Source organism: Ornithodoros turicata, unplaced genomic scaffold, assembly GCF_037126465.1.
Source record: "Ornithodoros turicata isolate Travis unplaced genomic scaffold, ASM3712646v1 Chromosome12, whole genome shotgun sequence".
NCBI classification, from domain to species: Eukaryota; Metazoa; Arthropoda; class Arachnida; order Ixodida; family Argasidae; genus Ornithodoros; species Ornithodoros turicata.
Window position 1 is genome coordinate 4,569,731 of NW_026999301.1, and position 20,985 is coordinate 4,590,715.

General features: G+C 44.2%; 1 protein-coding gene across 2 annotated transcripts; it reads left to right on the forward strand.

Annotated features, from left to right (window-relative positions):
* The first annotated feature begins 9,864 nt into the window (after nucleotides 1–9,864).
* On the forward strand, nucleotides 9,865–15,702 carry LOC135371677 (uncharacterized). Of its 2 annotated transcripts, none has more exons than XM_064605652.1 (2): nucleotides 9,865–11,754; nucleotides 15,488–15,702. In XM_064605652.1, exons 1-2 carry the CDS (start codon nucleotides 10,811–10,813, stop codon nucleotides 15,681–15,683), a joined length of 1,140 nt encoding a protein of 379 aa, XP_064461722.1. In that variant the 5' UTR covers nucleotides 9,865–10,810; the 3' UTR covers nucleotides 15,684–15,702. The 2 variants fall into 2 exon arrangements, with proteins under 2 accessions (XP_064461722.1, XP_064461723.1); XM_064605653.1 differs by having other exon boundaries at nucleotides 9,865–11,564.
* Nucleotides 15,703–20,985: the final 5,283 nt, after the last annotated feature.

The window sequence follows — 20,985 nt, forward strand, 5'->3', positions numbered from 1 at the left end:
CGCGGTGATAGCGGCATTGAACAAAAGAACGGAAGCGGAAATGCAAGCGATACACGGGATCAAGTTTCGTGTTCATTGGCTTTTGTTGCCAAGTTATGTGTATGAAATATTGTGCTACATTCTACACCTAAAATCTTACTTCTCCGTCGCCTACGGTCTTCTTGTTAACTTTCGTGACTGAAAACTCCGCAAGGGGTTCGGAAGGCCAAGCCGCCGAACATAACCGACGTCGCCCGAGGAGCCGTCGTATGCGGGTGGACTCGGCGGCTCTCCGTCGGGGTGACGTCACGACTGCTGAGTTGGGCGCTTTTCCGTCGAGAAAGCCGTCGTATGCGGGTCCCGCTGAAGGCAAAACGCCGAAAAATCAAGAGGAAAGACAGAAAATCGACTCGAAAGCCGTGGACCCCCTGAGGATGAATATCCACCATGCTCTGCTGCCTCCCAGGCCACTGAGACTGCAGATCATATAAACATTATATAACATCATATAATCTACATCATCAACATTATATAATCTATTATATTTTATATAAAAATGTTTCAACTATAGTACAAGCACTTTCTAGACCTTGTATAACTTTCACTCATCCACATTCATAACTATGTAATTTTTCAACGCTTGTACTTCCATTAAAATAATTACAATAAATCCGCATTTGCCCTGTCTCGTCCCTTTTGCTGTGGTTTTGCTTCCCTCCCTCTCTACCTTCCTTCACAACTAACTCCTCTTTCAACATTCCTTTACATTATTTTACTTCTTCTCACCCCTAGTCCTGCAATACCTTGTGTGGCACGGGAATAGGGCTGATTAACTTTCCTACACTATCCTATTATTATAAGAGTGTTTTTCTTCAGTGCAGTCCGCAAATAGCATGGAGAGAGCTGAGCAAATGTCTGTACGCTACGAATGATTGAATTCCATTTTTTAAGGATGAAGCGCAGTACTAGCGTCAGTCCAATGATTTCAGTGTGAAAATTGAAAAGTTCTGATGTAAGCAGTTAGTCTTTGTCACGTCCTCTCTCACCATGGCGAACAATACACCGACTTCGCTCTTCGATCCGTATTTATCACATGCAGCATGGCCGCCAAAACTTCCCTCAAAGTCTCAAACTCCTGCTTCAGTGGCAGAGGCAGTGTACAAGCAGTAACAAATGTAAGCACGTGACTTCGTTGTGATTACCGATCTCCTTCGATATCAATACGTGCGCTACGGCACACGATTCCACATGAGAAATCGATGCGATTAGTACACGATTTCGGTCGTTACATCTTAAGAACCTGCACACTATTCACTATCCACTCCACACATCCACACTCAAGCCCTCGCATAAAATTGCAATTCACTTCAAGCAAGCGGATATCAAAATGCCATACCTTCAAATATGGCGGCGGTGGTTTTCGCATTACAGTTCACTCACTGTCACACTTTACTCTGATTCCACGATTTGATATTTGCACGTCATATTACTTATGTGCAACACCCTACAAATGATAAGAACGCGTCCGTTGTAACAGCACGTCTGGGTATTCACAGCCGTAGGTCATCTGAGCAGCAAGCAAGAACACGAACGACGTCCAACCTTCCCTATGCCGATGCGCCTGTCGACGCTACCACATCCGTGATTTTTCTCACTCGAAGAGTTTCGGTTTGTATTTCGCGTCGTGTATGAAGGCTAAAATCGAAACGTTGCTTGTCGTCAGATTACAGACGCCTAGCTCCAATGAACACTCACCTCTGATCAGCACCTCAGTAGCATTGAAACCGACGAGCCGCCATGTTGCATCGCAACTTCTCGAACCCTCTAACATGCAGATGCACCCTTTTCGCTCTGGTACGTTTGAGAACCTCATGGACTGGCATGATAGCACCCCTTTTAGGTTACAATTGCTATTGAAGCTGCTCGGCACCTTTTTTGCCGTGGAAAAAGTGCATCGTAGTTTTCGAGGAGGAAAAAGTTTTAAAATCTTCGCTCGGAACCTTTTTTCTGAGAGCGTGGAGGCTCAATAACCTGCGAGCGGGTCTGAGTCTCCACGGATTTCCTCTGTAGTGCCACTCCCCTGCGCACCACTTCGGAGAAACTGCCTTTCTTTTCAAATTCGTGTTGCGTTCTAGCAGCTCTGTAGGAAATATTCTGTTCTGTTTTGATTTTGATCACTTCATTTTCATCTTTCCAGCGTGGGCATGACCTTGAATATCCTGAATGGTTACCATGACAGTTAGCACACGGTATTCATTGCTGCAAGACTCTCCTGTGTGGTCTTTGCCAGCGCACTTTGGGCATGTCAGATGTCCGCGACATCCAAGTGAGCTGTGCCCAAAACGCTGGCATTTTTAAATAACGTCTCGGATTTGGCACATAGGGTCTAACATTGCAGCCCAGGTAACCTGCCTTTATGTTGGTGAGTATCGTGTGTAGCGTGATGATGATGATGATGATTGAATTTTAATGGCTCGAAAGCAACAAAGCCCATAAGCGCCAAAACTGTTGGAATGAATGTAACAGGGTTAAGACAAGTCGATTAGGTTAAATATAAACCATTTAAAAGGTGGCATAAAACATGAGCGTATAAATTAAGAAACAGACAATCTTAGTGCATTTAACTGCTTTTAAAAGCCCAATGTCCCTAAGAAAACTAAGAGTTCTTGAAAGGGGAATAAGAGTTTCGTCACCCAGCAAAAGGGCCGGATGTAGTGGTGTGTGATCTCGATAAAATTCATGAAAAGTGTGTAGTTCGAAGGACAGAATAATGTGTTTGGTGGCAATTTCCTTGCTGCCCTTCTGATCATGATATGTTTTGCGCATACTCACCTTTGTCGTTGAAACCCTCCTGAATCTCATGTTCTGTGCATTCGGGAAGCTCGTCCTCAGAGATCACGCCCTTCGTTATATTCAATGTTCGATGTATTGTAACATGTACAGATATGGGTCCAATGACCTTCAATGTTTGCAATGCAATGCTTTGTTGCTGACTTTGAACTTCAACCTGGACGTCCCCAGTGTTGTTGTTGTTGTTTTTCCTTTATATGATTTGCCGATGACTTTTTCTAGCTCCTTCGCCACCGCAAACGGAGAGATTTTCGTCAGTGGTTCTCCGTCTTCATTCGATTAAATGACCGAAACTTGGGGAACCAAGGATCTGCGGTAAGATCAAGGAAGCTCTGTGCAAGCCTTTCGGTGCGGCGCCTTTTAGTGTTTTTGGAGTTTTGCTTACCCATACGAATAAAAACCAGTATTCAGCGCAGTAGGTCTGTCGCCCACCATCGAGCCCAACCAAAGGGAACGCGCCCTGCACTCTAAGATGTACCTCTGCACTATACCCTAGCGCAGGTTTCAAGAGAGTGAAAAGACTTGAAAAGACAATAAGGTTTGCCCTCGCCACCGAAGAAGGGGAAAAAGGAAAGATTAGAAAGAAAGAGACAAACGAAGAAAGTAATGAGCGTGGGAGATGCCGACTAAGCTGAATAGTCCTGCCTAGGCCTCCCAGGACCACCCATCTATAAGAAGCAGGGGCAAAAGTGGTCTGTTGCTTTCCCAGAGGGGCCCCGAAGGGTTCAAAACAACCTCTGGGTCCACTCAACCACCAGGAGCCCCCTTTCCCCAGACACGGGACAGTCACGCACAGCTATATGTGGGGTGGAGGTCAACTCACCCGCCGTGTTTGCGGGAGAGGACTATTGCGGCAAAACTGCGGGGCGATGGAGGCGCCATTTCCCGACGCCGAGTGAAGCAGATACTTCAATACCACTGGAAAGTGGTCACTTCCCAAGGGATTACTGACCACCCCTAAATCCCCGAAAAGGGATGGACTACACAGGAAGAGATCTAATACTGAGAAGGACTGCGAAGCGGAATGTACATACATAGGTGCCCCTGTATTTAAAAACAGACGGATGATGATACCAAAAAGTTTTCTATCCTCTTTCCCCGATAGTCGGCCCTCGCACTACCCCAGTGTGGACTGTTCGAGTTTCTATTTGGGAGTATGAGTATTCAGGGTACTGATGACACGGTTATATGTTAACAACACTGGCAAGTGGTCACTCTCTCTTGCGTTTTCCTCTAACTCTCCATTCCATATCTTGCAGCAGTTATGGTCTAATGGACTAATAGATATAATGCTGAGAAGCATTGAGTAGGTGAATGTCGTGTACGTGGGTCTTCCGGTATCACAGAGACATATAGACGATGTCAACAGAAGTCTCTCTATAATTTTCATCTTGTGTCTCTCCTTGCACTGCCTTAAAGCGGGTTATGGGCATTAAACTCACCTGCAAGAATAAAAGGATTTGGAAGCTGGCCACACAAATGTTGTATGTATTTTTGTGTGTAGATTTCTGATGGTGTGAAGTAAACTGAGCAGATGGTGACGATTTTGTCAAAACACATCTGCACGGCCACAGCCTGCAACTTTCTAGTCAGGTGAATTTCGTTTGTTCATCATTTAGTTTTTTGTTGTTTCATCTGCCCCCAGATGAACCGGATGTATTTGATCGGTCTTTTCCAAAAATATTATGCCTACGCAGTGAACCTGGTGTACCTGTGTTTAAATATGTTTCTTGAAGGCAGAACATGCTGCAGGTATTTGGACAGAAGATCGTGTACATCATCAAGGTTGGAAACTACCCCACGGCAGTTCCACTGGAGGATCTTTCCGCCCACAATTCCGCACCAAGGAGAAAGGTATGTACAGCAAACTTTTGGCGACCAGGAAAATTATACAGTTATATATACTTGTTTGGGCCGCTCAAAGAAACGCCTATTTTTTCTTTGGGCCTGTTATTAGCTGCTTCCGAACTTTTTTTTTCCGAACAGCAGCCAATTCTTTGGGCGATATATTAGGGAGGGAAATATTGCTGACCCAAAGGTTGTTGTTGTGTCTTGGGGCTCCCACTCGTGACCGAGCATTGCGAGCTCATGTCGTCATCACAATCCATAGGGCTATGCTCCAAGGTTAGTGATGACGAAGGTGGCGTATCTGAAGGGGACGCCACTGAGGAGATTTGAGAGAGTGCAGCTGCTGCCGCAGGACACGGAAGTGGTGTTGTTGACAGTGACACCATATAGGAGGTTGGAGGTGTATCTTTCCCTCCTTGGTTTTCACTTGTGCTTGACTCTGATTACTATGGGATCTGTCTGTGTATACTGTGCGACAAGTTTTCTTTTTTGTTTCAATGCTTCAATGCTTTTGTTTCACTAAGGACTTTCCAAAAAACACTGAAGATACCATTTTTTTTCTGGCCTCTGGATTGCTTACCTTTAGCGTCATTTTGACGTGTATGACCCCTTTTTCATATTTCCATTTCGCATATGATCTGGAGTAAGATGGATGGCTGGACGAGCAATTTACACAACGGTCTAGTCCTTTACACTCCTTAGTCTCATGGCTCGTCTCGCCACACAGTGCGCAACAAGCAGAGCCACGACACATCTGCAGCATGTCCAAACCTGTTGCACCGAAAACAGCGCAATGGGTTTGCTGCATAGGGTCGGACATCTGCTGACAGGTAGCCTACTTTTAGCTTTCATGAAAGTGTCAGTCTGTCAAAAGTCAGCAGTATGTTGCGTGTAGTGGTGCACGCCATTTTTACGTATTTTGATTTTACGAAGATCTATGACGTCTTGTTCCTTAAGTTCCATCAAGATCTGTTCAGACGGTACATCAATCACCCCGGACACTGAAATAACGCCTCTGCAGGTGTTCAATGTTTTAGGCACGGAAGCTGAAATGCTTTTACCCATCATCTTGTGAGTCTCCAGGATACGTTCACGGTCCTTTTCGTGTGTACATTTTATAAGCAGGTTTCCAAATCTTATGCGTTTTATTTCTACAGTATTTTTAGACAGAGACGCCACCGCTTTTTTAATGAAAAACGGTGACATCTTCCCCAGTGGTATGTTTTTATCTTTTTCAGCATCACAACATGCCAGAACAATGTACAGAGCATTGGACTGTATAGATGCAGTTTGTAATATTTCGGTCCGGGGGCGCATTGCCCCAAAGTCAGAATTAAAGAACGATTTTCCCATACACGTCTTATGAAATGAGCAATCCCAAATGTCACCCACATTTCATGCTCAAATGTACGGGAAGGTCCCGGAGATTGTAACAACCCACAAGCCGGGGCTTGACCAAGACCCCGAGGGCCACCGTCCAAAGCTTCTACCCTTCACCTTAAATCCCCTCGGCATGGTACGAATAACATCTTGGGATTGGTGCTGGGGTCCGTAGTGGCGCCACTCACCAAACACCAGCCGAAGCCGGTGCCCCCTGCGGGGACTGGAATATTGCCAATCTGCTTTACTGACAATAGTTCTGAGCTCTGCTTCCTCACCTCAATGTGGACGTCACCAGTTCTCAATTTCTTGCATTGTACACTTTACCTATTCCTTGTTTGGGAGTTTTAGCAACGAGAAAGGGAGAGACACTAGCTAGTGGTTTTGACTGATCAGCCTGAAGGATAAGGATCTTCGGGAACCATGGTTCTGGAGTGGAACTAAAATACTGCAATTTTTGCACTTCGGTGCGGTGCCTATCATGTTTGGCGCTATAGAGTGGACGAAGTGACTTGGTGCAGCAGGTGTGTCACCCACCATGGAGCCCCACGAGGGAACGTGTCCCACACGTTAACACTGCCTCTGCACTATACCCAAGAGCAGTTTTCTAAAGAAAGAAGTACTGCCCAAGGTTGACCCTTGCCGCCGAAGAAGGTGAAAAGAGAAAGAAGTGGGCTTCAGGAGAGAGAGAAAAAGAAATGAAAAGAGAGATGGCGACTGGCTGAATAGTCCTTGCCGGGCCTTCTAGGACCACCCGTATGTTGGAAGCTGGGGGCCAAAGTGTAGTGTTCCTTTCCCAGAGGGGCAACGAAGGGTCCAAAACAACCTCTGGATCCACTCAACTACCAGGGTCTACCTTTCCCCGGTTTCCCCGGATATCTGGCAGCCACGCGCAGCTATATGCGAGGGTCAACTCTCCCGCGGCGACCCTACCGTAATTGCGGGAGAGGACTACTGCGGCAATACTGCCGGGCGATGGGGGCGCCACTTTCCCGACGCCAGGGTAGCTAGTGGGTTTGACTGATCTTCAGCCTGAAGGATGAGGAGCTTCGAAAACCATGGTTCTGAAACGATGACGATGATGATTGTTTTTTGGCACAGGAACAACTTAGGGCATAATCCGCCAAATGCTGGTGAGTACATGAAACTTAGTTAAAAATATACTGTTGTAATTAAACGAAAACTATGTTTGTAAATAAAACAAACTGTGGTACCCTAAAATGGACAAGGTAAGGCATCAAAGATTATTGAGAATATTAATGTCTTGTAAAAAGCGCAATACCTTTGAAATGACACAAATGGTTCATGGCAGGAAACGCTTGTAGAATTGTGGAAAATGTACCTCGCGCTGTTCCTCAAGAGAGGGAAATGTACAGAGAATGTCTGAAATGGTCAGCAGAACTTCACAGTCCACACATTCAGGAGGGTCCTCACGTCAGAATAAGAAGCCATGTGTCAAGGAAGTGTGTCCAATTCTGAGTCGACACGCTAATGTGTCTTGTAAACGGTTTGACTTGACGTGTGTCTCCTCACATAGGGTTTTACCATGTGGAACTTATCATTTTGTGTGGTCCAAGATTCCTGACAGTTATGATTGATCGCCCTCCTCAGTATGGGTCTCAAATCATGATGGGGAAAGCAAGCAGGAGCAATCTCTCCCAAGAGAGCGGCTTCAGCAGCAGCCTGGTCAGCCTTTTCATTCCCCTGTATGCCTACATGGCTGGCTCAGGTGTTGACCCCTGTTGAGCATTCTGTTGCAAGACATCGCACTTGCTGGACAAGAGTGTTTTTCTTCAGTGCAGTCCACAAATAGCATGCAGAGAGCTGAGCAAATTTCTGTACGCTACGAATGATTGAATTCCATTTTTGAAGAATGAAGCGCAGTACTAGCGTCAGTCCAATGATTTCAGTGTGAAAATTGAAAAGTTCTGATGTAAGCAGTTAGTCTTTGTCACGTTCTCTCTCACCATAGCGAATAATACACCGAGTTCGCTCTTCGATCCGTATTTATAACATGCAGCATGGCCGCCAAAACTTCCCTCAAAGTCTCAAACTCCTGCTTCAAAGCTACAGTTGTTGTATTTCCCTTGTCACACCTTATTAAGGATATGTTCGACAACATAACTAGCTCTCAAGGAGGTATTCCTTCGTTGCATTTCGATAGTAAAAAATAATCGAACGTATAATGGTACAATTCTGCGTCTGCCGTGTTCGCACACTGAATGGACAAATGACTCATGGCTTGTTTGATAGACTTAGATAGATTTTGAAATGATCTGTTAATAAACGTACTTGGAGATTTCTGAATGTGAAATCATAGGACAGAAAGGAAGGCACACAAATACAACAGAGGGTGCCGTTCATTTCTCACACTTCTGCTTTCAGGTGCAGGCAGACTTTGAAAATGGCATTCTTAGGTCCCTGGGCATTCAAAGATCAGTGAGAACAAAGTGCTTGAAGCATTATATCTAGATTCATCTCTTGCAGCTTTTGCATGCCAAATCGTTGTCTAGGGAGGCGCGTGAATCAACGTGCATGCTCCTGAAATTCGAATATTATTATGTTACACACCAAGATTACCAACACCAACAGCTGGTTACAGAAAATGAAGGCACCTCTCGTGACTTAAGTTATTCATGAGAACGAAATGTTTTTTTCTTGCAAACAAACAAACCGTTTCGTCACACTCGTATGCAGATTATTTGCAGAAAGGCATTTCGAGAGCCTGTCCAGTACCAGTTTCCTGCATTTATCAGAACGTAGGCTTCCAGGAAAAACCACACGCGAGAAAGTACAGAAGCAGGTTCCGATGTCACAATTCTACGGTTCTGAGGCTGGAACACACACAGACGGACAAACACAACACATCCACAAGGTACCGGTATCGGGCTTTTTCGTCGATTGCCATTTTTCACCTCTCCGATTTTAGAACCAAAGCAGCCCTGTAGGAGAATGGCGACGTCCGCGACAATGTTCACAATATGGCAGGAGTCCACAGTAGCTAGAGCCGACACCGGGAGCTCTTTTGGTCACTGACGACACGTATTCAGAGTTCGACATATTGAAATTCGACAGCCGAGCAAAACCACTATCTGCAATGTCAACAGAATCCTGATACCCAGCGAAAAATACAGCAAGCGATTCGCCCGGACTCGGTACTCTCGTTCCTATGCCTCCGCAAAGAACCACACGCTTCTGGGAACTATTTTCATACGCGGGAGCAAGAAGCATTCGCTGCCCTGGGGCTGCCGTGCCTGTCGACCAATCAGGGACGATTAATTTTGAAAGTTTGAATCTGAAGCGTTCATGTCGCAGCAGTTTATTTCTACTACATATCTTTACACCGTGGATTTTTGCGTGATTTTTTTAGGAGTTTATTCTAGAAATCTATCTTGCGAAGTGTAAACCAGATTGAGCCCTACCTCTGATGTGCCGAACGACCTCGGGGACTCTCGGCGATGAAAACGGACAGCGCGGGCGTGTATAAAACATTCAACACACTGAAGGTCACATTCATACACGTTGGAGCAGAAAATTCACTGGATTAACGAGATTCCCACTGTCTCACTGTCATCTAATTAGTGACGCGCACGAATGGATCAACATCTACCAGTGCTCTTGCGAATCTACGAAAATCTGCTATCCAAATGCCCAATCCAGTGAAAATTGGACTTGCCGCGCCACGATAAAGCCCTCAGGCACCTGAGGTGAGCTACATTTCCTACATATCACTAGGATTTACTATAAAATCAACGTTTTTGAGAACAACGAAGCTAGGCCTAATTTTGGCAGGGCCCGCTAGCCATCTCCAGCGTGCTAGAGTGATAATCTATATCCCAAACGAAAGGCCTAAACTTCCGATTTCCAAAAAGCATAAATTTTCGGAAATCCGCCCAGTAGTTTTGAAGATACAGACATAAACAGATAGTAAACAAACCCACTAGGGCAGCGCCATCTTGGTCGGGCGACTTTCTCCCGGAAGGAGGGCGACACTACCGCCGCCAACAGGGAAAACAACCCTAGACCACATACCCCTCCATTCGTTGAAGAAGCTTGCCTTCAACTGTGGAGGAAGGCACCAAAACCCTGCCTTACTGAAGCTAAATCCGGAGGAATACAAGAACTACTATAACTTTGGACATAATTATCCAATCAACACGCGGAAAAAAGTAGAAGACAGCTTATACAAAGGAGAAGAGGAACAAAACAGAAAGTAACAGCAGAAAAGTAAAAACGCCGAAAAGTGACCGGAAATCACCGAAAATTCGGTTTTAAAGTCACCAAACCATCAAAACAAGTACAGACTACCTAGGACAAGCCTTAACTGGCTAGACTCATGCTGGAGTTACCATCTCCTAGAATCAAAGCATAGAATCGAACCAGGAAACAGTTAAAAATGCCCAAGATCAAAGAGGGAAGGAGACAGGAGTCCGAGGAAGCAGGAAAAGAAGGCACGGAGGTCGATGGAGACTCCAGCTCAGAGGAATCTTGAGACGACCCGATCACGACCACGCAACAACCAAAGACGAGAAGCAAGAAGAAGAAAAAACACAAGAAACAAAGAGCTGAATCAAAGGAGGACAAGGAAGACCCCTTCCCCCTCTTACCCGAGACCATACAGAGGAAATAGATCAAATAACTGCAAACACGCAAGAGGAAAACACTAATTCTACAATCGACAACCGACCAGATATACCTCCGTGACAACTACATCGACGCGGAACATGAATTGCCAAGGGAAAAAAGACCAGCTATGAGAGCAGTATTTCACAAGTATGAGGCTCTCATACGCTCCCTGAACCTCCAGCGGGCAACCGAAAAGGCCCGACGTAAAGAAGTGGAAAGAGCAGCCCAGGCACTCAGCCAGACTCTACAAAACCTGGAGTCCCAGGGCAGCAATGCACCAGTCTCATACGCTGAAACCACAAAAGGAAACAATGACAGCCAAAAGACTAAAACCTTCAAAATTGCTTCAGCTACAATCAAGCCTAAACAAGGGAAAAGCTTGAAAAACCTATCGAGCACACTCAAAAAAGAACTCACTGAGGCAGAAGTCCAGTTAACTGACGCTACGATCAGACCAACAAAGGCAGGACTACTCATTGTGGAAAGTCGCAAGAAGGAAGACATAAATAAAATAGAAAGGATCTTCAATGAGAGCGACAACTTGAGGGAATGCGGCAATTTTAAAGTCAACACACCTCCACGACCAGAAGTTAAAGTCAAATTCATCGAAGAAGGTATGGAGAAAAAGGATATAAAGAACGAACTAATCTACGGTAATGATCTCCAGGAACACTTGGACCAGATCGACGTTAAATATGTTAGATCTGAAAGAGATGGTACGCAAACAGCATTCATCTCACTACCGAAAGAAGCCTACTACACACTAACAAAGCAAGGAACCATAAAAATTGGATGGTCCAGATGCATCGTGGAGGAGCACTACAACGTAAAACGGTGCACCAAATGTTTAACCTACGGACACGTGGCAAAATTCTGCAAAGGTACGCAAATATTCTGCCCCTTTTGTGGTAATAACCACAAGGAAGAAGATTGCAAAGCAGAAGAACCCAGGTGTAGGGCTTGTCTACAAAGCAATATGAACAGCCGCACCCCAGTAGACTTGGACCATAAATATTACGACAGAAATTGCCCAACTTACATCGCCCAAGTACAACGCATTCAAGAACAATGGTAAAGGCGGAATACCACAAACCCATCATTTCAATAACACTTAAATGGCTTTATCCGTACTACAGTCAAACCAAGCACACTCAAAAGCAGGGGCCTTTACTCTCATAAAGATCCTTGCACAAAAAAATCCCAACATTGTTTTAATTCAGGAACCCTATTATTACGATACAAAAATCCTACAATTGCCCCAAAAATACATAATATTACAAACAACTGAAAAACCAAAAGTAAGCACTCTTATAAACACAGACTCTTATGACATTTTACCCTTAATAGTCCAAGATAGTTTAATAGCTATAAAATTAAAAAAACAAAAACTGCTCTGTAATTATTATAAACCTTTATCTCTCACCAAGTAAAGACATCAATGACCTACACACTGTCCAACAATTAATTTATGAAAATAAAAACAGATATCATAATAGGAGGCGACTTCAATGCCAAACACCCTCTATGGGGGGGTCTAGATACAGATCAGCGAGGAGAAGACCTTATAGATTTCATTTTAGCCAACGATTTAGCTATTGCAAACAATCCACACTCCAACCCAACATTCCAGGGACCAAGAGGCCAATCCTGGATTGATATTACCATAACTACACAAAAAATATATGAAGACGTAACCGATTGGACAGTACTTGATATAGAAACAGGAAGCGATCATAACTATATAACCTTTACAATTTTCAAACAAGAAATTCGCAAAATAAGAAAACTAACTAGAAAAGGACAAATTAAACTCAACAACATAATTAAAACAGACCCCTGGTTCCAATACATTTTAAATCAATACACAACTACTACCCTAAATATTAACGAAACAGTCACAGAATTAAACAAAAGAATTCAACACTGGACTAATTCCTGCAAAACAACTAAAAACAATCAGCATCAAACCGTTCCCTGGTGGAACGAGAATTTAACAGAACACAGAAAATTATGCAGGCACCTCAGACGCATATACCAAAACAAAATCAAAACCACTAATTCTCAAACATTCGAAATAAATTATAAAAGACAACTAGCTAAATATAAAAAAGAAATTATTAATGCAAAAATTTATATTGGGAAAACTTAAGCCAGACACTAAAAGCATCCAATCCCCATATAACGACCTTTATAAAATCTTCACCAACAAGATCAGAAGAAAAGAACCTATACCTACCCTACAAAAACCCGACGGAACAATGACCACCTCCACCGAAGAATCCCTAAAACTTCTACATGAAACATCTTTTTCACAAAAAACAACAATTCCAACAAACAACTCAACATGTAAAAACAACCAAGACAAAGAACCAAACATTACAAATAATGAAATCTTGGAAAAAACGAAAGAAATAAAATTAGACACAGCTAAAGGCATGGACCAAATAGGTTCTAAATACTTGTTAACCAGAACAAACTGATTTCTTCAATCTTCTATTCAATGCCAGTTTAGAACAAGGAATCTTCCCCAAAGAATGGAAAAGAGGGGAGGTTTCCTTTATTAAAAAATCAAACAAAAATCCTCACAACCCCACTTCATACAGACCAATAACTATCTTATCAATCCTCTCTAGAGTCTACGAAAAAATACTTTTCAATAGACTCTACCATTTCTGCCACAAAAATAACCTTCTACATACACAACAATACGGATTCAGACACGACAAATCTACCACTCAAGCACTATATGAAATCACCGATAAAATTCAAAATAATAAAAAAGATAAACAACACATCGTTTTAATCTCATTAGACATTAAAGGGGCATTTAACTCCCTAGATCATAACGGAATAATAAAAACACTTGAAATAAATAAGATACCAAGTAACCTACACAGTCTACTCAAAGACTATCTCACTGATAGAAAGGTTCAAATCAGAGCCATTTCATCAACTGTAATATATGACAGTAAAGTGGGATGCCCACAAGGTTCTCCACTTAGTCCATTATTATGGAACTTAACCATTAATTCAATCTTTCAAATTCCAACAGAAGAAAACATAAAACTAATTGCATACGCAGACGATATAATTTTAATAATAAACGGTACCTCAAGGCAAAAAATAGAAAGCTCAGCTAACAAATATCTTCAAACCCTTACACACCGGGCTTCAGAAGTAAACCTTGAATTCAACCCCCAAAAGACTACTTGCCTAACAATACCATACGGCAACAAATTCCAATCAAAGCCACCTAGTATAAAAATTTACGAACAAAAATAATTAACAGAAACACTTTAAAAATATTAGGAATTATATACGGTAGTCATCTAACTTTTATTCCCCACTTAAATTATATAAAAGAAAAAGTTGAAAAAATAACAGTCACTCTTTCCAGAATCTTTCACGGAAACAAAAAATCAAAAGGCCACATCATGCAAACCTTTTACACAAACATAATCCAAAGAATTATTCTATATGCCGCCCCTAGTTGGTGGAAAGAAGAAAATAACTCCCATTTACTAGAAAAATCAACTCAATTGACAGAATTCCTTTTTTAAAAATTTGTCAAGTATACAAAACAGTTAGCAATCTAAACTTACAAATATTAAGTAATGTCACTCCCAGTCATATACAAGCAACAATAGAAAGCCAACTTTACAAACTACAAAACGGTAAAAAAGATATTGAAGTTGATAACATTAACATAACTATAGACAGATTCGAAAAAGATTATGACACCTGGAAGATACATCCAGCTACCATATCAAATTTCATTTTCCACAGCCCAAACAAAGTAAATTACAAAGGATATACTATATTCACCGATGGTTCTAAAGCCAATAATACCATCGGCGCAGCTTTTTGTATCCTACTAGATAAAGAACTTATATATAAAGAAAAACACAGATTATCAGAAAACTCTAGCATATTTGATGCAGAACTTTTTGCAATTAAAAAAGCTATAAACAAAATACAAACATATCCCTCCTCAACCAAATTTCAAATATTTTCAGACAGCCAATCAGTTTTAACAGCCCTAAAAAATCAAAAACACAACAATCCCAGAATTCAAGACTTACACCAATTAATAACACTCACAAAAACTAACTATGACATAAATTTCAATTTCATACATTCACATACCGAAATAACAGGAAATGACATTGCAGACAAATTAGCAAATGAGGCCCGAAGTCCTGACACAATAACTTTTATACCTTACTCTAAAAAATATGTTAAAACTCTACTCAAAAATAAATCACAAAAACTAATACAAGAGGATTACAATTTATCCAACAGTAAATTAAAAATTTGGCTTAAAGACATAACCAAAGTTAAAGACATACTCCCTACCACTCATTATACTACCCAAATTCTAACAGGGCACGGAAATTTTCCTGAATATTTAGACAGATTTAAACTAAGTACAAATACTACCTGTAAATGTCATAAATCCAAAGCAGACAACATACATTACATCACTGAATGCCCCCTTACATTACAATACAGGAAAGCAATTGAACAACATATCAAATGTACACTCGACACTACCAATATAGAAAAAATCCTTTTAAATAAACAAGCTAGTCAGATTCTTCAAAACCTTGCAGAACATATAATAACCTCAGTTAATACTTAAATACAAATGGTTGACACTTTGTGACAACCACCAAATCCTGAAAAGGAGAAGTCACAAAAAGCAATCATTTGGCTACTATTACTTCTAATCAAATTACACAACTTTTAATAAATTTAATAACTTTACAAACCCAAATCCTAATCCATCTGATAAGCTTTACAGGTTTCTTCAACATCCAAATCATCTAAGGCTCAAGCAACTCCAAGCCAACAACCCCACTCCAATTTCAAGACACTTACTACAAGAGTCACATCAAGACAAAGCACAACAGATGAAGCCACCTTTCTTAAGGCTAGAGGAAGTTGTAATAGCTATTCAAAACACAATGTATCATACCCTAATACTTTTTTCAAAATAAATGCTGATCGCCAAGCCTCTACCCTTGACTGTGGTTTCAAAGATAACTCATCTTTTCATTTCTTCTCAACCCTCTCTAACTTTTCTTCCTTCTTTTTCCCTCTCCCCTCCTGACCCCTGCGATATCTTCGGGTTGTACAGAGGCCAGGAGGTTCACTTCTTCCTTCATCCCAACTATATGCCATTCCCTTAAAAAAAAAAAAAAACCTCTCTCCTTATTTTTCTGTCCCTATCAGACGTCAAGGTGTCCCTTCACGTTATGTGGCACGGCACCTGTTGGGTGGATGCTGGGGCCGAGCCGGACATGTTCAAGGTTTAGCTAAGTTTATATAACCGGACGATAACCGGAGGAGAAGACGATCCACACTTGTTTGCTTATGGCACTTTTTGTGTATTACTTGACAGATGAAAATTAAAGCCGTTGTTTGCCGAGTCTTTTCCCCTGGTTGTGGTCCCGCTGGATTGTTGGTAGGGGTGATTCCTATCTTTTTCCTATTTCAATACTATCTATTTTCTGTCCTGTACTCTAGTATCTTCTTTTTCTCTTAGCTTTCTCTGTCTCTATCGGTGCTCCCTCCTGTGATACTTCGTGTGGTACGGGGGTGGGCACCATTCTTTCTTTCTTCCTGTGCACTGGAGATGTCCCTCTCAGAATATAGGCAGTGGGCAAATTCACATGCAACAGAAACAAAAGCCGTTGCAGGAGCCTGGCCGCTTCCGCGGGACTTGTCCCGCTTATGGGGGCTTGTCAGACCTGAACCAACACGGCGGCTATCTTTGCAGATCAATGGACGTCGGGCTTGGTGGGGTCTTCCCTCCTCGTCGGTCCTGCCTTGGCCGTCCTCTCGGCCGGGGTTTCGCTGGAAGATAGCTTCATTTCTGCCCCCCAGCATTTGTCCGGGTGTATACCTTCGGGTCGGTACCGGAGCTGGGGCTCTCTTCGTCCAACCCTCTTCCCCTCCCCATTAGACCCTCGAGGTCTTCTTTCATATTTCAATGTCCCTCTCAGAATATAGGCAGTGGGCAAATTCACATGCAAAAGAAACAAAAGCCGTTCAGGAGCCTGGCCGCTTCCGCGGGACTTGTCTCGCTTATGGGGGTTTGTCAGACCTGAACCAACACGGCGGCTATCTTTGCAGATCAATGGACGTCGGGCTTGGTGGGGTCTTCCCTCCTCGTCGGTCCTGCCTTGGCCGTCCTCTCGGCCGGGGTTTCGCTGGAAGATAGCTTCATTTCTGCCCCCCAGCATTTGTCCGGGTGTATACCTTCGGGTCGGTACTGGCGCTGAGGCTCTCTTCGTCCAACCCTCTTCCCCTCCCCATTAGACCCTCGAGGTCTTCTTTCATATTTCAATGTCCCTCTCAGAATATAGGCAGTGGGCAAATTCACATGCAAAAGAAACAAAAGCCGTTCAGGAGCCTGGCCGCTTCCGCGGGACTTGTCTCGCTTATGGGGGTTTGTCAGACCTGAACCAACACGGCGGCTATCTTTGCAGATCAATGGACGTCGGGCTTGGTGGGGTCTTCCCTCCTCGTCGGTCCTGCCTTGGCCGTCCTCTCGGCCGGGGTTTCGCTGGAAGATAGCTTCATTTCTGCCCCCCAGCATTTGTCCGGGTGTATACCTTCGGGTCGGTACCGGAGCTGGGGCTCTCTTCGTCCAACCCTCTTCCCCTCCCCATTAGACCCTCGAGGTCTTCTTTCATATTTCAATGTCCCTATCAGAATATAGGCAGTGGGCAAATTCACATGCAAAAGAAACAAAAGCCGTTCAGGAGCCTGGCCGCTTCCGCGGGACTTGTCTCGCTTATGGGGGTTTGTCAGACCTGAACCAACACGGCGGCTATCTTTGCAGATCAATGGACGTCGGGCTTGGTGGGGTCTTCCCTCCTCGTCGGTCCTGCCTTGGCCGTCCTCTCGGCCGGGGTTTCGCTGGAAGATAGCTTCATTTCTGCCCCCCAGCATTTGTCCGGGTGTATACCTTCGGGTCGGTACTGGCGCTGAGGCTCTCTTCGTCCAACCCTCTTCCCCTCCCCATTAGACCCTCGAGGTCTTCTTTCATATTTCAATGTCCCTCTCAGAATATAGGCAGTGGGCAAATTCACATGCAAAAGAAACAAAAGCCGTTCAGGAGCCTGGCCGCTTCCGCGGGACTTGTCTCGCTTATGGGGGTTTGTCAGACCTGAACCAACACGGCGGCTATCTTTGCAGATCAATGGACGTCGGGCTTGGTGGGGTCTTCCCTCCTCGTCGGTCCTGCCTTGGCCGTCCTCTCGGCCGGGGTTTCGCTGGAAGATAGCTTCATTTCTGCCCCCCAGCATTTGTCCGGGTGTATACCTTCGGGTCGGTACCGGAGCTGGGGCTCTCTTCGTCCAACCCTCTTCCCCTCCCCATTAGACCCTCGAGGTCTTCTTTCATATTTCAATGTCCCTATCAGAATATAGGCAGTGGGCAAATTCACATGCAAAAGAAACAAAAGCCGTTGCAGGAGCCTGGCCGCTTCCGCGGGACTTGTCTCGCTTATGGGGGTTTGTCAGACCTGAACCAACACGGCGGCTATCTTCGCAGATCAATGGACGTCGGGCTTGGTGGGGTTTTCCCTCCTCGTCGGTCTTGCCGCGGCCGTTCTCTCGGCCGTGGGTTTGCTGGCAGATAGTAGCATTAATCTGCCCTCCAGCAACCGAGCGATACGCTTAGTCCGTGGTACTTGGGCTGGGGCTCTCTTCGTCCAACTCTCTTCCCTTCCCAAACCAAATTCCTTCTTATTTTAATGTCCCTATCAGGGGAGGATCTATATTGGAAGAAAACGGGGATCAAATAGTTGATTTTATAATGGTCAACGATCTTGCTATCCTGAATCGCCCTGGGTCTCCCCCAACCTTTCAGGGACCTAGACTCAATTCTTGGATAGACCTATCTATGGTATCTCTTTCTTTATATGACAAATGCAGCGAGTGGCAGGTCTTAGACTCTCCATCTGCAAGTGACCACAGATACATATCCTTTAAAGTAGGTCCAAGAGGACCGCCACTTAGACTGTTAACAGCTAAGAGTTTGGAACGGATGGAAGTGGCTATCAAAAACGATCCTTGCCTCTCCCAAATAACCTCCACTTCAAACCCAGTTCATCTTGACATTGACAATACTGCTAGAGACCTTACTCAGAAGATAAGATTGTTGAAAGAACTAAACATGACTAGCATACGTCCCCGTAATTCAACAACAGCTTGGTGGAGTTCGGACCTAACCGATATCAGGGCTAGTACCAAGAAACTCCGACGTAAATACCAAAGCGCCAAACGAAGTAACGACAAAAATGTAAAAACATTTAAGGAACAATACTTTAGGCAAGTTGCGATATACAAACGAGCCCTTGTAGAATCAAAAACCAAATACTTTGACGCTATATGCTCTAATTTAAATCCAAAAAGTATTTTCAACCAACGGTTCAAAGAATTGCTAGGACGGAGAAAATACCCAAAACTGATCCAGTCAATACGAAGGACTGACGGAACACTAACGACATCCTTAGAAGAATCTGTAAGCCTAATAGCAGACTCAGCTCTGGGCTCATCATCTACGATCACTGCCAACCTAGCTTCAGTTGAAGGCGCAACGGATTACTCTGACAACGATGTTAACATATCAGAACGTGAAATACTAAACACATTTAACAAAATGAACCATCATACGGCCCCCGGGCTTGATCAAGTCAATTACTCTATCCTGGCAATTCTCATCCGCAGCTGTATGCCCTTTATGCTCCTACTATTCAACGCAGCTCTAACGCAGGGCAAATTTCCACGAATTTGGAAGTGTGGAAAACTGATATTCTTGCCAAAAGAAGGCAAACCCCCAGACAACCCTACCTCGTATAGACTAATCACTATACTTTCACTGATTGGTAGACTACTGGAAAAAAATTATACACAACCGACTTTAGCACTTCTGCCACAAGACCAACAGCATCCATTCCCATCAACATGGATTTAGGCATCAAGACTCAACCACAAAAGTACTGTATGAAATCACCCGTACCCTAAGAAACGCGAGACAACGTAAACTGCACTCCCTGCTCATATCCCTCGATGTGCAGGGGCCTTCAATGGACTGCAGCACGAAACCATCATTAACTGTAGATGGTGCACAAGGGCTGGCGGCCGAATTGTAGGCAAACGTGACGTAGGGGAGGATGGCGTCCCAGTTGGTGTGATTGGCAGACACGTAACAAACCAGCACATCGGCAAGGGTGTGATTAAAGCGCTCTGTAAGTCCATTTGTCTGAGAATGGTAGGCAGAAGTGGGAGTGTGCACCACAAAGCAAGCCCGGCATATCTCCTGAAGCAGGGAGGCCAAGAAAGAACGGCCACGGTCGCTGATGATAACCCGCGGGGCGCCGTGACGTAGGAGAATGTAGTTGACGAAGAAGAGGGCAATTTCTTCACGCACAAGATGTTGAAGGTATCATAACGAAGAGGCGCGGTGAGCGTGGGAACAGGGTCTGGTAACGGTGCGACACGGATCCCTGCACGCACGAGTTATTCGCGGAGAACGTCGCGAATCATGCTACGTATAGTGTCTAGAGTGGGCGACGCCGGAAAAATACTCGTGGGCGTGGACGAGAACGCATGGAGGGAAGGTATTCGTGCATTTATTGCGTCCTGAAGTGAACGACAAAGAGACACGACGTCAGCGACGGTCGTGGGAGCTTTCCTGACAAGAAGTTGAAGAAGAATCTCCACGGACGCCTTTGAGAATGTGTTTGATTTTGTCGGTCTCTGACATCTTCGGGTCTACCTTTGCACATAAGGAAAGAACGTTCTCGATTTACGACGGTAAGGGTTCTTCGGGAGCTTGCACGCGATGGGAGCGTTTATGCTCAGCATCCACTTTCCGGTAGGCTTGCGGCCTAATAACTCTCGGGCACTGGTGTTGAATGCGAACCAGTTAGTAAAATCAGCTTCGTGGTTCAAGAACATTGTCTTGGCTAAGTCGGACAGATGGAATATGACATTGGTGAGCTTGGTAGCGTCGTCCCACTTGTTGTAGGCGCTAACCCTAGCATAAGTGTCGAGCCACTCGTCGATGTCAACGCCGTCCGTACCAGAGAATGATGATGGGTCCCGCTGACGGAGAGCTGGCGCAAGGACAGGACGAACGCCCCCAGTAACGGCGTCAGTTGACATTCTGGTGAGGGAGCGGCCAGAACGAAGCTCCAGAGTGGGGGCGTAGGCAGGGAACGGTAGCACCTCCACCAAATGTGGCAAGGAAGCAGGTTTGGGCAAGGAGAAACTGTTTATTCGGGTT

What these genes read in the sequence shown, in the direction of transcription:
- LOC135371677 (XM_064605652.1), top strand. Translation starts at nt 10,811, where the DNA reads ATGAGAGCAGTATTTCACAAGTATGAGGCTCTCATACGCTCCCTGAAC. An exon ending in CAACGCATTCAAGAACAATG is followed by an intron (nt 11,755 to 15,487) that starts GTAAAGGCGGAA and finishes TAAGCTTTACAG; the next exon opens with GTTTCTTCAACATCCAAATC.